Below are 15,267 nucleotides of genomic sequence, written 5' to 3'. Positions count from 1 at the left end.
CCAAGTTTCTTTGTGATTGAAAAATGTATTATTCTCAAATTATAATAAATACAAATTATTAACTTTTTCTCAAAAAAATAGAGTTTCCCAACACATGCGTCTACCAAAAGTGTCAATAGTTAATACCATCATACATATTAGTATTCATTTAATAAAATAAAAAAATAAAAAACTATTCACATCAGCAGCTAGTTTTGCAATATGTGGTTAGCAAGCCACCCAAATAGTAAGATTTTTGGGCTTTTTGAGCGGCTCCCACACCCAAAAGAACAAAAAAAAAAAAAAAAAAATCTCCTTCTTTTCTACAGTACTTCCAATAAATAAATAAACAGCAAAATGCATCTAAAGGCACTCTAAATCGCTCATACTATTACATTGTCATTCACTAATCTTTTCAATCAAATGGAACAAAAGATAATGGAGGGGGAAGTAATTCAAAACTTCAGAAAAAAGTTTTTTCAGTCATCACATATTTACATATTCCCATTCTCCTCTATTGATGATTCCGAAGCAGAATCATCTATTGTGGAATTTGATATTGTCTCTGATTGGCTTCCACTTTCACTATCTGAAGTTCCAGATGGCCTTTCTTCCACTGGTTGTTTTAAGAACCAATACATAATACTTGCCGTTAATGTAAGGATCATCTTTTGATTCACCTGAAAAAAGTTCCACCATATTATTATTATTATCATTACATATTTACTTAAAACTAGGAGGTGCCAACTGAGTTGTTATTAGCATTAAGTTAAATCGCAAAACTAGGATTAAATGAGAGAGAAAAACCAAGTTGCACATCAAAGACTTTATGACTGCTTAGTGTTTTCACAGTTTTTGTACTTAAAAAGCCTGCCAACCCCTCAACGGAGTGAGTGAAAACCTCAGAAACTATTACTTCCCTCAAGTGGGAAGGTAACTGTGATAACATCCCACAAATGAATCAAGGAGTGGATAGTCAGCACTGCAAAACACCTCCCGTGAAATATCAAATGTTAAGAGTGTGATGATAAATATCTGTCTGGTGTTCTATGTGACAGTATGTGTGTTTGTGTGAAACTGGCATTGATAAAGCAGATACAAATGCACACTGAGCTGCCATATGTAACAGCATGCCCCAACTTGATTGCTTGGTAAAACATAAGGGAGTGGTTCTATTTCCATGATATATCCAACCCCATAGTCCAGAAAAGAAGAATCCAATCTGAGGCCTATCCTGCCAAACTTCTATTATATATATATGATGATGCCTATTAGGCTGTAATGACATGTCTAATAGACTACTACATGCACACGAAGTACATGAACAAAATAAACTCATGTACATGATTCCAAAAGTACCTCAGTTATGTCTTCAGGAAGCAAAAATATCGAACATCCAAGCTTCCTTGCAATACTAATGATGTAGGTGGCATTCATCTTTTTCGCTTCATCTGCATTTAAGCCCATTGTTTGGAAAGAAATGATTAGTAAAAAATATAAGACATTCAGCCAAAAAAAAAGTTAGAAGTAAGACACAAAATTCAAATTTGCATCATCCCAAGCAGGTAATAAGGTATATATTGAAGATGCACAGTTAGGAAGGTAATGAGACCCTGGAGAAATCTGTGGTCTGATTATATAACAATTTCTTGTTTTTTAATAAGACCTATAGCTCAAGTATATGGACGACAACATAACATCACAAACCATTATCCTCATCTGTATGCTTTCAAATATTATATAAACAAAAAATGAGACAAAGAAGCAGGTTGAAGAAAAACTCATTAGTAGGAATTCAAATGGCAAACTCTCAGTTCTGAATGACACTTTCAATCATGGCAAGACATGCCTCTCAAACTATCAAGCAATGAACGCTTAACACCATAAACCATAAATTGTTGCATATTCACACAAATTTTGATAATATATAAAAATGTATCAAGCAGATTGAATAATGTATTTAAATTCTAGAATAATAGAATTTTTGCATTATATCTCCAATATTTGTACCCACTAATAAGAACACATGAAATATGGATTATGACAGCAAAAATATTATTAAAGAAAAACCTAAAATAATGATAATTAACGTTTGATTAAATTCGGAATACTATTGCCTTCATTTCATTTATACCTGAAACAATTATAATGCACATTGTTCTTTAAGAAAATTTCTGTGTGAGCCTGTGGATGTGAACATACACACCCTCATCTTAAAACAGTATATGGTGACTCAATTCAGCAAGCCTTCACCCTCATAGTGTGCTAGTATAACTTAAATTACCTTACAACTTGTATATCAATAATTTAAGATAACTAGATAGTTGATTTAGGATTGTAAAAGAGATGGGAAGAATCTGATATTGAATTTGTCCCCAGGTTGTGAACAGTTGCATGAACAATGCATGTGAACAGTACATATAATTAATATTGTGGACAAGATAATCAGCCCTCCTAAATGCAAACTCCAATACTTCAACAGAAAAGATCAAATTTCCATGTAACAATGAAAAAATTATGCATAACCACACGGTTCAAGTAAAAGACTAATGAAAGAAACTTTGATCATGTAAATTAAAAGGCAGAACTACCTGTTATGCCTTTTGTAACAAGGCTCCAATTTACAGCTCGAGGCTGCACAGAGCTAAGCAGCTCAAGGAAAAAAATTCCATCTGACAAGCGTTTATCCTAAAAAATTGAAATAGTAAAAAATCAACAAATTAGATTGCTGCCATTCACAAAATAAAAATGTAGTCACTGTCCAATGCTAAAAGAAACCTTAAATCATAACATGTAAAGTTCATTTAAAAGCAATCTTCTGGATAATAATAGGAAAGGATATCAAGTACAGGCTAAGATGGCAAAGTGGCAAACACATGTCAGTAGAAATTTAAAACAGTTAATACTGTAATCATGACCACACTATCTTACCATATTCCAAGTAATCCTTCACTCACTATATTCCTAGTAATCCACAGGAAGTTGGGACCACGAATTTTTAAGTCATCACAATTCACATTATAAAACCAGTAATTGCTATCAAACTTCTTACAAGTAGAAGCTTCAGAGAAATTAAAATTTATCATGTCTATTAGTATACCATTTATGAGCCCTGAACTTATCAACACTCAAAAGGCAAAAGGCAATTAATATAGCAAACAATTACATGTAAGGAAAAGAGTTGCACATATGGTTACCTTAAAACTATCCATGCGACTCTGGCTTCCTGAGTTGCTCACTTTGGAGTTAGCCCACTCTAGAATATCAACATCTGTGATTTCCTTCCCATGAGAATGAAATCTCAGGTTCTTTAAAAGTTGGAGGATGTTGCATCGCATTAATTGCCACAAATAAGCTGAGGTGAAATTAACATTCTTTAATTCAGATGACAATTAATCTCCTAAAATCGGATAAAAAATAATACTACTATTAAAAAAAAGTGGTGTCTGTTTTAACCCTGAAAAGTCCTACCAAATGGAAGATAAGAATGATACAAAAAATTCATCACAATAAGTCAAGAAGTTTTAACACCAACATCTAGATTACTGCAAACGAACGTGGCAGAGAGCATACCTAATATCAACTTTTTATTTCCCTGCACAATATCATTTCCAGCAACATTAACCAGGGAAAACTTCAATTGTTTCCCAATTTTCACCACCTGGTTACAGTTCTCTACTTTTCTAAAAGGCATCTTTATTGGAGGCTTATTTGCAATCTTCCAATTGACAATCCCTGGCGACACCTTGTCTAGGGTCTCCAAAAGTACCCACCTGGCAAAGAGCAGCTAACTTCAACTCAAAGAGGAGATACTCTAGCAATCACATTTAAATTTGTAAGAACTTCAATTTTATTTCCTTCCATTACAAAATTTTCTCAATATCAAAATTCTCTGAACTTTTTCTTCAAAATATTTTCAAAGATTTAAGATAATGTTAAATTTTGGAAATATAATGATATTTTATCAGTAAAACTGATGTGCAAACACTAGGGTATGCAATGGGAAGCATGAATACATTGAATAAAATTTAGCTTACTTGCATTCAAATGGTTAGGATAAAGAACAATGATAAGAATTTATGATTACAAAAGTAAATTTTGAAAATATACTCTACCCATTTCTAAGGTCTTCAAAGACATTGTTGATATATGTTGAATTTCCAAGACTATTCATCCAAAGGCGAAATGCTCTCTCTTCTCTGGACACTAGGGCATCATCTGGCAAAGTTTCAAGGAAAGATATTTGTTTTGTTTGGGTCGAGAGCCCATTCCTACAGGAAAATATTAATGATGAGTTTCACATGTCTCAATTCCTTACAAACAAGATAAAAAAGAAACACAAAATCATCACATTTTATTGACAAACAAAACTGGAAGAAGTAATAAGAATCATAACAACTAAATGATATAGGGGTAATGTTCACTACCCATTTGGATGGATAAGTTTACTCCAGTGAATTCACACAAATAGAGCATGCATGGTAGATGTTCTGGAAGCAACCATATGCTGAATGCTCTACACTACAAGGTTTAATGTGCTCATATTGCTGGAACTACCAAAATTAACCATTAAAAAATTCAATGCATTGCTCAAGAAGGGGTCCATCTCACCTATGCTGAAAAATATGTGCAACAAAAGCAAGGTTCAGATTTGGGGAACCTTCCACAATATCTTTTGCAGTCAAATATCGCTTACAGCCCATCCTATCTGCATGTTCCAGAACTAACTTTGCTCTTTCCAAAGGATTTTTTGCTGCCAATGTAGATTGATGACTGTGCTCTGGTGCAAGTACATTTAAGAGGTGGGCATAAGCTTCTCCATCCTGCAAGTTAAGCATCTTTTACTGTCAAATACCAGTTATATACCAACAATGAATACTAAAACCTTAACTGTAAATTTTATTGTGGCATTACAGAGTCAAATCATTAGTTTTCTTTTTGTTGGTTTCTGTTAAGGAAGGAAAATATCTACCTATCCAATTCTCATTAGTAAATGGAAGCATATAATTTAATAGGGAAATTTACAATATTTGAAAGTTAATCTGACAATAACAGCAACAGCTAGTGGCAATGATCTTTGAACCAAATGCTTTCTTCTCCTCCCATAAACAAGGGGTGGAGGGTTTATTGTAATTATGGTTAAATGATTGAATTAAGCATTTTCTAATAACTTAAGCTTTTGAGACCATCAGTAATTTATCATAGTATCAAAGCAAGTGTTCGTGAATTCAAACCTTGTCCCCACTCTACCTGCCATTTAAAAGTTATAAACTCAAAATTCCTAATCAGGGTTAGGTCACAGACAACAAGAACAACAAAAGTATGAAGAAGAAGAAGAAGAAACAGCAACAGCTAGTACCTTACTATTCTGTTTGTTTTAAAATACAAAAAGAAAGAAAGAATGAAATGATGTTCCATATGACTCATGTTATTTAGTTTGTAATCTATTACATGAGACCATAATGATTCAACATAAATAGATAGCTTCGACAAATGGTCTCAAAATTTAAAGTTGTATAACTTCCTCATTTTCATTCTCATAGGAATCTAGGATTTCTTCAATTACAGTTCAAATGACAAGATATTATTAATTTGATTTACAGTCATAGAAGATATTTAAAAATGCTTAAAAGAGTTCAATTCTCAAATTTGAGCTACATATACGCCATTCACAAGAAATATTATTCAAAATTTTATCAGAGACCAATACTTGACAAACTTGACTAAAATAAATATTTAACTGTAAAAGAGAATCAAATAGAAAACAGTCTGTCTAAACTCCTGCTTTAACTCATCTACCTTTATGTCAGACGAGAAGTTTGTGACAATCTTCTTGTATCCAGCTTTCTTCAATTGAAAATTCATCCACCTCAATAAGATCTTCTCTGGTGGTAGACTCATCAACTCTTCCACATCCTGTTGGTTTTAAATATAAGAAGATAATCTATTAGGAATTTATTGACGTAAAGCCCTCTTCAACAATTGTAATACAGCCAGTTCTTCTAATGAAAGAACACATTTACCTTACTATCATCTACCAACTCCACCAACTGCGGTGTCTTCTTTAGGTTGAGGTCTGCTAGCAATTGTATCTATTATTGAAGAACCATTGGAGAGTCAAATTTTATTTTAAACACAACTAGCATGAACGCTAAAGACTAAAACATGCTTTATCAATTCAATGGATGCATAACCTTAAAGGCTTTCACTAGATGCCCATAGTTTACTTTATGTCCATACAACATTACGTATTTGAAATTCGTCATTTGTAAAGTTAAAATTAAGTGCATAACCATGAGATTCTTACCTTAATGATCTGAGAGATCACTCCAAGCACAAGATGACGCTGAAAACAATACAAAAAGGAAATTATTCATACTGATAAGCAGAGTATTTAAAATTATGGATTACTTTTTCTTTTTATTAAAAAAAAAATGTTATTAGTGATTGAAACTCAGTATAATTCATCCAGCAGAAGGAATACATAGAATAAAAGATGCAAAAGCTGGCAAAGAATTTAAAATATTTAATAAACCAATTTAGATAGGATTGGTTTCTGGTTTAAACTGCTGGATAGGTTCTTACTAATAGCTGATAAATGGGGTAGATTTTTCTCAAGGCCTTCAGTTAGTCCAGTTAGGATAGTTTCAAAATTACCAAACAAACCTATTGAATAGTATGACTACAGATATCATGCACACTTTAAATTTGTCATCCAACCAAAACCATTTATCCACATAAATCCAAATGTTTCCATCTCCCAATCATTTAGGGAGGAAACAAATCGTAATCTGATGACAAGGAAAGGAACCAATGAATAAAAGGAGGATAGAGAGAAATGCCTAAAATATAGACTTGCATATGTATTTCACATGCAAAGATTAAGTGATTAAAACAGGACTGGAATATAAGATATCTTGAAAAGCCTTGCAATTAAGACTATATAAAATCCCAAACACTTTGAACTGGGATAGCACCAAGAAAGCAGATTTGTAAGAGAACTTTGCAATGTATACTATGGTCAAAATAGCCCTGCATTTGAACAAAAAGGCTGCTCGAATTCCCCTCTTTCGTTAAGTTGTAATGGATGAGCTTTACCCTGTCCCTTGTAGGCCTCTAAGTTCAAAGTGTTAGGGAGAATAAACATCTTGGGGAAACTTCCTTGAGTAATTAATATAACATATAGAGACACACTTTAACCCAAAAGGCCTAAGCCCAATGGGTATGTGCTCAATTATGTTATATTAACCACTCATTCTTCTCATATTTATTCAATGTGGGACTTCACTCACACGTGTAACCCAACAAATCTCCCCCTCACGTGTGAGTCTGCCTCTTTATGGGTTTCAAGACCTCTTTATGGGCCATGAACAAGTCCTACTCACTCCCCCTTGCCTAATGGCTTTTCACTTCATCAGCACGTCATCCATGGGTCTCTCATACGCCATCCATGGGAACCACGTGTCAACCCCGCACGCACATTCATGAGAACCCCGTACGTCCATGTCCATGGGAATCTCGCACCACCCCATTATTTAGCACCATTAGCAATATTCCTTTGTTGGGCTTTTTTTTCTTGGATCTTTATGTGTGGGCCATTTAGGCTTTCTCTGTCCCCGCTGAGTAGGGACTATGAACACCTTACCACCTCGCCGCACACTACCATGGGCTCTGATACCACTTGTTAGGGAGAATAAACATCTTGGGGAAACTTCCTTGAGTAATTAATATAACATATAGAGACACACTTTAACCCAAAAGGCCTAAGCCCAATGGGTATGTGCTCAATTATATTATATTAACCACTCATTCTTCTCATATTTATTCAATGTGGGACTACACTCACACATGTAACCCAACACAAAGATTGTGCTGGTTTACAAGACTCACTAGACAAGAAAATCAAATGTAGTATGAGCTTTCAATGTTGGCAGCAAATCAATATTAACAATTTTAAGCACTAGGACATACTCTTAATTTAAGGTAACTAAAGGTTTCTAAACTTAAATATTGCAACATGGCAACTAAGATGACCAGCTGATATAGTAAAGGATCAAGACACATTTCATGTTTGCATACCCTTCCTTCAATAAAGTCTTGAGTCCCTATATTGACAACGGTACATCCAATGGCCTTAGCAGAGTTGAGGCAGAGTGTATGATTCTCATTCCTTTCCCATGGATTGAGCACTCTCTTCGTGTTAACAGCACGGTCATCAATAGTTCCCGGAACTGCCACATTAATTAACTTACTGCATCAAAGAAAAATAATGCTTTTCTGATTATAAATTTCAAAAAGACTAATCATAAAAACTTAGTGAAAGAACAAGAGAATCAACAAGTTATCACCAGAGAAGAACTCCATCTTTTGCAATCTCGAAGAGATCATTGGTTGAAGGATCGATAGGAAGGTATTGCTTTAAAAACTGATCTTCCGCAAGGTAATTATTGATGTGCGCAACATAAGAAGCCTTCTCTGATTGGCTAATTGTGTGAAGCAATGTTGTGGTGGCAGCCTTTAGGAATGCAGATGAGTTCTTAGTATTACTTCCAGTTCTAGCACTAGCATGGGCTTGGAGTTCCAAATATACCTGCCATCAATTTTGAAATTACATTATGCTTTTTTAAGCCATAAATTCTTCATTTTCAAATTTAAAGCCATCAAAGTACAGTTCAATCCCAGATACTAAAATAATCTCACTCTGTCTAATAACAAAGAAGAACTTATTAAACTCCAAAAAAAAAGGATAAAAAACCTATGGCTGATTCTTATCGTTTTTTTATTCTTTTTTAATTTATGCAAAATTGAAAAGTTATAATATATCTGCCAACAATTTGAAGTTGCAAAGAAAAACTCATTAAAATCCCCCCCAAAAAAAAAATCCTATCCCTGATTCTTTTGCTATTTTATTTTTTAATTCCTGAAAATTTTGAAAAAAGCTCCATAGAAAAAACGAATCAGACAATAGAAAAAGTGGAAGTAAAATCTTGATTTCCTTTATTTATTTTTTTAAATTTAACTTAACTCTGTTGGCAACCAAACAGAGCACAAATCAAAAAGCTAACGAGATTCAAATTATCTTAGGCTTTCTAACAACCAAAACAGAGAATTCATCAACTTTAACATAACATTCTTTTAGACAAACAAAAAAAATTGCTAAAAATTTCAAAAATCATAAAACAAAAATATAAGATCTTCAATATTTGTGTGTCCAAGGTTACTAGTAACTAACTTAGTTAGTTACCACTGAAAAACGCTAATCACATCTGTACTATATTTAGAAAAAAGTAAAAAGGCTAGTTTAAAGACTCAAATCCAATCCACAAAATTCGGGGTTTGACAAGACACTGACTCTAAGAAAAAGCTCAAAGTCGACATCGTCGTGGTCATGATGATCAGGATAGAAATCATGGATAAACGAAGCTCTCTCTTCTTCAGTAAGATTCTCTCCAACCACTTTCAAACGAGACATCTTCGACGCCAGCTCTCCCAGTGTCACTCTCCCACTCTCTCTCCTCATGCTCATAAACTGCATCATCACCACACACAAAAAACAAACACATACAAATTCATGAAGAAGAAGAAGAAGAAAAAACCCCGAGAAACTCGTAGCTCAACTGGGCACTTCTTGGTATTTTTAACAAAGATGTACAGATTCAAATTATAAAAAAGAAAAAAGAAAAAGACCCATTTACGTACGTGAGTTTTTAAGCTGCGGAGTTCAACTTGAGTGAACTGGTTCTGAAGCAATGGATCTGAAACCAGAATGCCTACATAACCAGACATTTTCTCTCTGTTTTTTGGGTTTGAATGAGAATTCGATCCTTCTTTGGTTTGGTTTTTTTTTGGTTTAAACTATAAAGTAGTTGAGTTGGGTAGTATGAAGGAAGTGAGAGAAGAAGGCACACCAGTTGGGACGGTGTAGAGCTGTCAGAGTCCAAAGTAGTTTTCCTGTGTTTTAGAGAGAGAGAGTGAATTCAAATTATGGCAACCATGTCCCCTTTTTTTATCTTTCTCTCTCTAGAACACATCTCTCTTTGTATTGTGTTGTGTTGTGATGTATTGATTCTTCTATCTATTAAAACACTTGAAAGATGGGGGCCATGCTGTCAGTTTATTTTTGAATTTCATCATTTGGACTAATTTGTCCCTAATCTCTCTGATTTGCCACACCAATTGTCATCATTTGCACTTGAGCAACTACCCCTTTTTTTATTATAAACTTTTTAAGTACTATTTATTATTATTGTTTGTGTCCATAAGCAAATGATGATGTAAAATCTTTTCACTCTACCTAAAAGGGATTGACTTAAATAGTGATAATAGAAGGGTTAATTGCAACTATTCATTTATCTATAGGGTACACCTTAAATTATTAAATTTCATAATTAATGATCTATATTTTAGAATATTCTGTAATGTCTACCCAACATTTTAAAAGGTCTTTATAATAAAATAAATAAAGTACACTTTTTTTAATTGATTTTTATTATCCATTTTAAGATTTTTATTTCTCAATAGTCCTTGAAGTAAGGATTATTCCACCTCTAGAGACTACTCAAAAAATCAACTGAGTTTGGCAAGAAAAGTAAGAGAATTGGAAAGCAGTGGCTTGTTTAGATTAAGGAGAAGGGAAGTAGAGTAGCATTGACAAAAAATTAGAGAAAATAATTCAAATAAATTTACTATTATACCCTATTAGATCAAGGGAGGGTAAAAAAAAAATTAATTAAAAGGGGCAAAATAGTAAGTGTAATATGCATTTTCTCCAATATTTTTCCTCCCAAATTAGAAAGGTGGTTTTTGGTGGACTCCGGTGAAAAACTTCACTTAGTCCCTTTTCCATCCTCCCTCATTTCCACCGTGCCAAATGACGGAAAATTCTCATTTTTCCATCTTTAATTTTCATCGCTCTCTTCCACCCAACCAAACCGACTCTATCTCTAAACAAATAAGCTGGTTTTAGTAGCAAAAATCCGCTTTCTTTTTTCTTTTATATAACATATAAAGTTATCAGAAAATAGAGTTTGTTGAATGAGCAGCTAAAGTAGTTGTTAAATAAAATGAAGTAATAATTGGAAGCATAATATAATAGTATGTTTTAAAAAGAGGTGAATTTTCTAAGGGTGTTTCGGTAATTGGGAGAAAAGAAGGATGATTTGGCCATCCTCCAACTTGGTGTGGCCCAGTGAATGAAAGTATGGTTGCTTTTAAAAAGTAGAGCTGATAACAAAACGGTCGACTCTTGAGTCTTGAGTCTTGACGTTTCCTAAAACTTTTGAATGAACAATTTAAACTACCGATTTGAACTCTGAACAGTGGCAACTGGCAACCACTGATGATATTTTAGCCTTTGATTTTTAGCTGCCCTTCTTCAATTACAGTTAAGGGATAAGGTTCTTAAAATCTTAATAATCATTATTATTTGTTTAAAAACTTTATTTATTCCATCTAGAATGGGTAAATACCCTTTTTCTAGATCATCAAAGCACCGTCGATTGTCCAAAAAAAAAAAAAAAACTTATTATCGTACCAAGAGCCATTTAACTCAACTAAAGTCTAACAATATAGTTTCTTCAAAAAGAAAAAAGTGCCTCATAGCATATCTAATTAAGACATTTAAAATTTAAATTCCCTTTTTCCCAACTATTAAATTATCAAAGAAAAAACCTATAACCCTTTGCATAATGGACATAGATTCAAATCTCTCTTCTTTTTTCTTTTTTCTTTTTTTTTTTTTGAATCAAATTCAAATTTAGGTGTATATATAGATTAGTACCTTGACCTGAAGGTAAAAAGCAACCATATAAATTTTAAATCCTATTGTAATTATTAAAAATCACTCCTTATGAATATATGGTATTATGGTTAATATTTAAGAATTGTGCAATTCGTTATTTAAAAAACTTTAGAAGTTTTGAAGAGTAATGCTACATCTAATATATTTTCACAACAAATTTTAAGTGTCAAATTGTTATTGGTTTTAAACTAGGTCTACCACTGACATTATTTACTTATCCATCAAACATAACTTTATTGTGAAAATGTGTGAACGTAACATTTCTCAACATTAGAAATTATCATTTTTCAACTAATTATTAAATATCACTACAGAATATATGGTTAATATTTAAGAATTATGTGATATGGTTATTTAAAAACCTTTAGAAGATTTGAAGAGTAATGCTACATTTATTATATTTTCACAACAAATTTTAAGTGTCAAATTATTATCAGTTTTAAAATAGGTCTACCACTGACATTATTTATTTATCCATCAATAATAACTTTATTGTGAAAATATTGTCAACATAACATTTCCCAACATTTCCCAGCATTATAAATTATCATCTTTCAACTAATTCTCAAAAAAAACTAGTTGCAAAGACTATTTGCCTCAATCCAAATGATTAATAGTAATTTATTGAAAGAACCAAGGAATCCCAAGTAAACATAGTTGGGAACACATCACATGTGAAATGAATAAAAACATACCCGAACTGCAGCAACTTTTTATTTTATATATAAAAAATAAAAAGGTTTGGGATTAAGATCTTTGGCTGCCTATCTTCCCTTAGCTATACTTCATGAAATCCATCAACGAACTTCTTGGGATCATTCAAAAACATTAGACACGATTAGACTATACTTGTCCAATCACATGATTTACATTTTGATCATTCTATTTGTCTGCACATCCGAATCAACAGGAAAAAGCTGAGGAGAAAGTAATTTTAGATCCTTAGAGTGAAGATTTATTTCACATCAATTTTTACTTTCAAAACTTTCTATGATTTTATGTGTTAATAAAAAAAAATCAAGTGAAGAAGAGTTAAAAAGTAGAGATTCTCAAGAATTTTGTTTTTCTTGTAAATAAATCTTGCAAAGCTTGTGTTTTCCTTGAGTCTCACATTGATTAAGAATGAATTCCTTTATAATTTTATTAATCTTTGTAAACTTTTATTAATATATGAAGTTATAACTTATAAGGCTTAACTAAAAGGTTGTCTCTCTTTTTGCAGGACACAAAATCAACCTTTAAGGATTATACATTTGCCTGATTTTATAATCCTGGGAGATCCTTTCTTGATCTTCTTATTTACAAAACATGTTTTTTGGGTTGCCAGAGCATTATTGCTAATACTTAAGATAAAGAGTTATTATTTATCATAAGAAATTTTGCATTATCAAACTAAATTTCAACAAAAATTGATGGGATAACTCGAGAGAGGAAAATATCAATGGTAGCAAAAAGGGGGGCGTTAATGATAGAGGTTATTGTTTGTAATACCAATTCCTGCCCCTACCCTTCACTTTAATTCTCTATGAAATTATGATAGTACCAAATCTCACTCTCTCTCTCTTTGTCATCTAGATGTACAACTGCATATCTTTTCTTTCTTTTTTTGAGAAAAATAACTGCATATCTTAGCAGTTAATATAATACTATATGTTATGTCCACAACATTTTTATAATAAATCTTAAATGGTAGGTTGTTATTAGTGAGCAAAAAAGTAATTTCAGTAATGAGTTCAAATTAGAACTAGTAACAACTTATCACCTAAAATTTGTTGTGAAAATTTAATGGAACGTAGCACTTCTAAATGAATAATGGGTTAAACATTGTTTTGGATGAGATTTGATGTAACTCAAATTTCTCGTCACCTTGTCAATTTCAAAGCAACACCCCACCATTTATAGGGATTGAATAGTAAGTATAAAAAAAGACATTGACCTTTATTTGGTAGGGGAGAAGAAAAGAAAAGGGATTTTTTTTTTTTTTTTTTGAGACTCTTTTTCCTGGCATGGTTTGCTGTTTATTATTATTATTTTCCATAAGAAAGGTTAGAAAAATTATGCAAAGGTTGTCTCTAGAACCAAATTTCACTTTTGCAAATACTTTATAGAGGACCCAAAAAGAAATTTCCATAACATAATGATGGAAATCAAACAGATTCTCTTCACAATTTTTTTTTCTTCTAAAGTTCTAATCCTGGCGATGAGCAGTACGCAGGTATTCTATTCCAAAGTTTCCTTTCATTAAAAATAAATAAATAAATAAAAAATCCTGTTATTATAATGGTGATAACATGTACCAACAAAAAATCGGACATTGGAATGCAAATGAAAGGTTAAACTTTTTGACAAAACCAAAAATGTGCAATAATTAAAGTTGGAGTCTTGGAGAACAGAAGAACAAAGGATAGATAACTTAAGAGTCAACACACTTATGTTGCTTGCTTGCAGTTAGCACCAAGTAAGTAAGAACAATCTCTAAGAGTCACTACCAAAGTTTGGTTGAGTCAAGACTAGACCATTGAAAAATTTCAAGAGAAATTTTATTAATCAATTAAACTATAATACAAAATTGAACGCTAAGGGTATTTTGTTAATAGAGTTTCAAACTTGTTATCCTAATAGGAATAGAAGATAACTTTACTTTTAATTTAATAAAAGAACTTAAACTCTTAAATCAAATAGGAAAAGCAAATTACAAATTATACCCAAAATATATATATAATTTCTAAGCATCAAATGATTGGACTTAAGTCTTTAAACTTAATTATTAACAGGTTTCATCCATAAAGTCATAGATTGGGTCATCTTCTTTTTACGTCTACTATTATAAGTTGCATAATTGAATGGTTATATCTTGTGTATAAGTTTGTATAGCTGAATGCTTGTATCTTGTTAGTAGCGATAACTTATTACAAATATTATAAATTAAAATGAATATATTAACTAGTGACAACATTTTCTATTTTATTTTTATTTTTATTAGGTAAACTCACTTCAAAAAATCAACCATGTTAAGAACATTAGGTGTGCATTTGGGAATTGTTGAAAAAATTTTAGCTTTCTATTTTTTGTCTCAACTTTTTTGAAATAATCTGAGCTTTTAACTTTGTGTAACACATTTAGCATAAAATGTGTGTTTGGATACTGCTTATTTTGCTGAAAACTGAAAACTTATTGCTAAAAACACTGTAACAAAATATTTTTTATTACTACACATTACTATTCACCCGTTTTTATCACTTGGCTGGTTCATGAATAGTGCCATGGACAAGTCAAAAATAAAGCTCCCATAGCAAACGCAAACATAGCCACTACCCAAACACACCCAAAAGTTACCAAAAACTATTTCTTTTGATAAACACTTCACTAATATCCTACTAAAATAAGCAATTCCAAAACAGATAATCTAGTAACATTGAGTGACACAGAGGAGATACGTCCCAACTTCCAGGCTCTCCTTTGAGATTGTTCTTAAAAACCTGCTAGTA

The 15,267-nt window shown here is 32.2% G+C and overlaps 1 protein-coding gene across 1 annotated transcript; it reads right to left on the bottom strand.

Annotated features, from left to right (window-relative positions):
* Positions 1 to 321: 321 nt before the first annotated feature.
* Positions 322 to 10,017, bottom strand: LOC126698830 (fimbrin-2). The gene is made up of 14 exons (XM_050396324.1): positions 9,679 to 10,017; positions 9,332 to 9,508; positions 8,328 to 8,569; positions 8,059 to 8,230; positions 6,287 to 6,325; positions 6,003 to 6,071; positions 5,779 to 5,895; positions 4,591 to 4,802; positions 4,095 to 4,250; positions 3,553 to 3,752; positions 3,177 to 3,334; positions 2,571 to 2,667; positions 1,339 to 1,430; positions 322 to 659 (listed from the first exon to the last, which is right to left on the bottom strand). Exons 1-14 carry the CDS (start codon positions 9,763 to 9,765, stop codon positions 474 to 476), a joined length of 2,004 nt encoding a protein of 667 aa, XP_050252281.1. The 5' UTR covers positions 9,766 to 10,017; the 3' UTR covers positions 322 to 473.
* Positions 10,018 to 15,267: the final 5,250 nt, after the last annotated feature.

Source organism: Quercus robur, chromosome 9 (genome assembly GCF_932294415.1).
Source record: "Quercus robur chromosome 9, dhQueRobu3.1, whole genome shotgun sequence".
Taxonomy (NCBI): Eukaryota; Viridiplantae; Streptophyta; class Magnoliopsida; order Fagales; family Fagaceae; genus Quercus; species Quercus robur.
Note: the sequence above shows the minus strand (reverse complement) of the source record. Positions and strands in the feature narration are given on the sequence as shown.

Excerpts from the sequence above, each read along its gene's own strand:
- LOC126698830 (XM_050396324.1), bottom strand. The coding sequence starts at position 9,765 with ATGTCTGGTTATGTAGGCATTCTGGTTTCAGATCCATTGCTTCAGAAC. Across the intron at positions 8,570-9,331 it reads ACTTTGAGCTTTTTCTTAGA|GTATATTTGGAACTCCAAGC; the intron begins GTCAGTGTCTTG and ends AATTGATGGCAG. Across the intron at positions 4,251-4,590 it reads GCACATATTTTTCAGCATAG|GAATGGGCTCTCGACCCAAA; the intron begins GTGAGATGGACC and ends ATTTTCCTGTAG.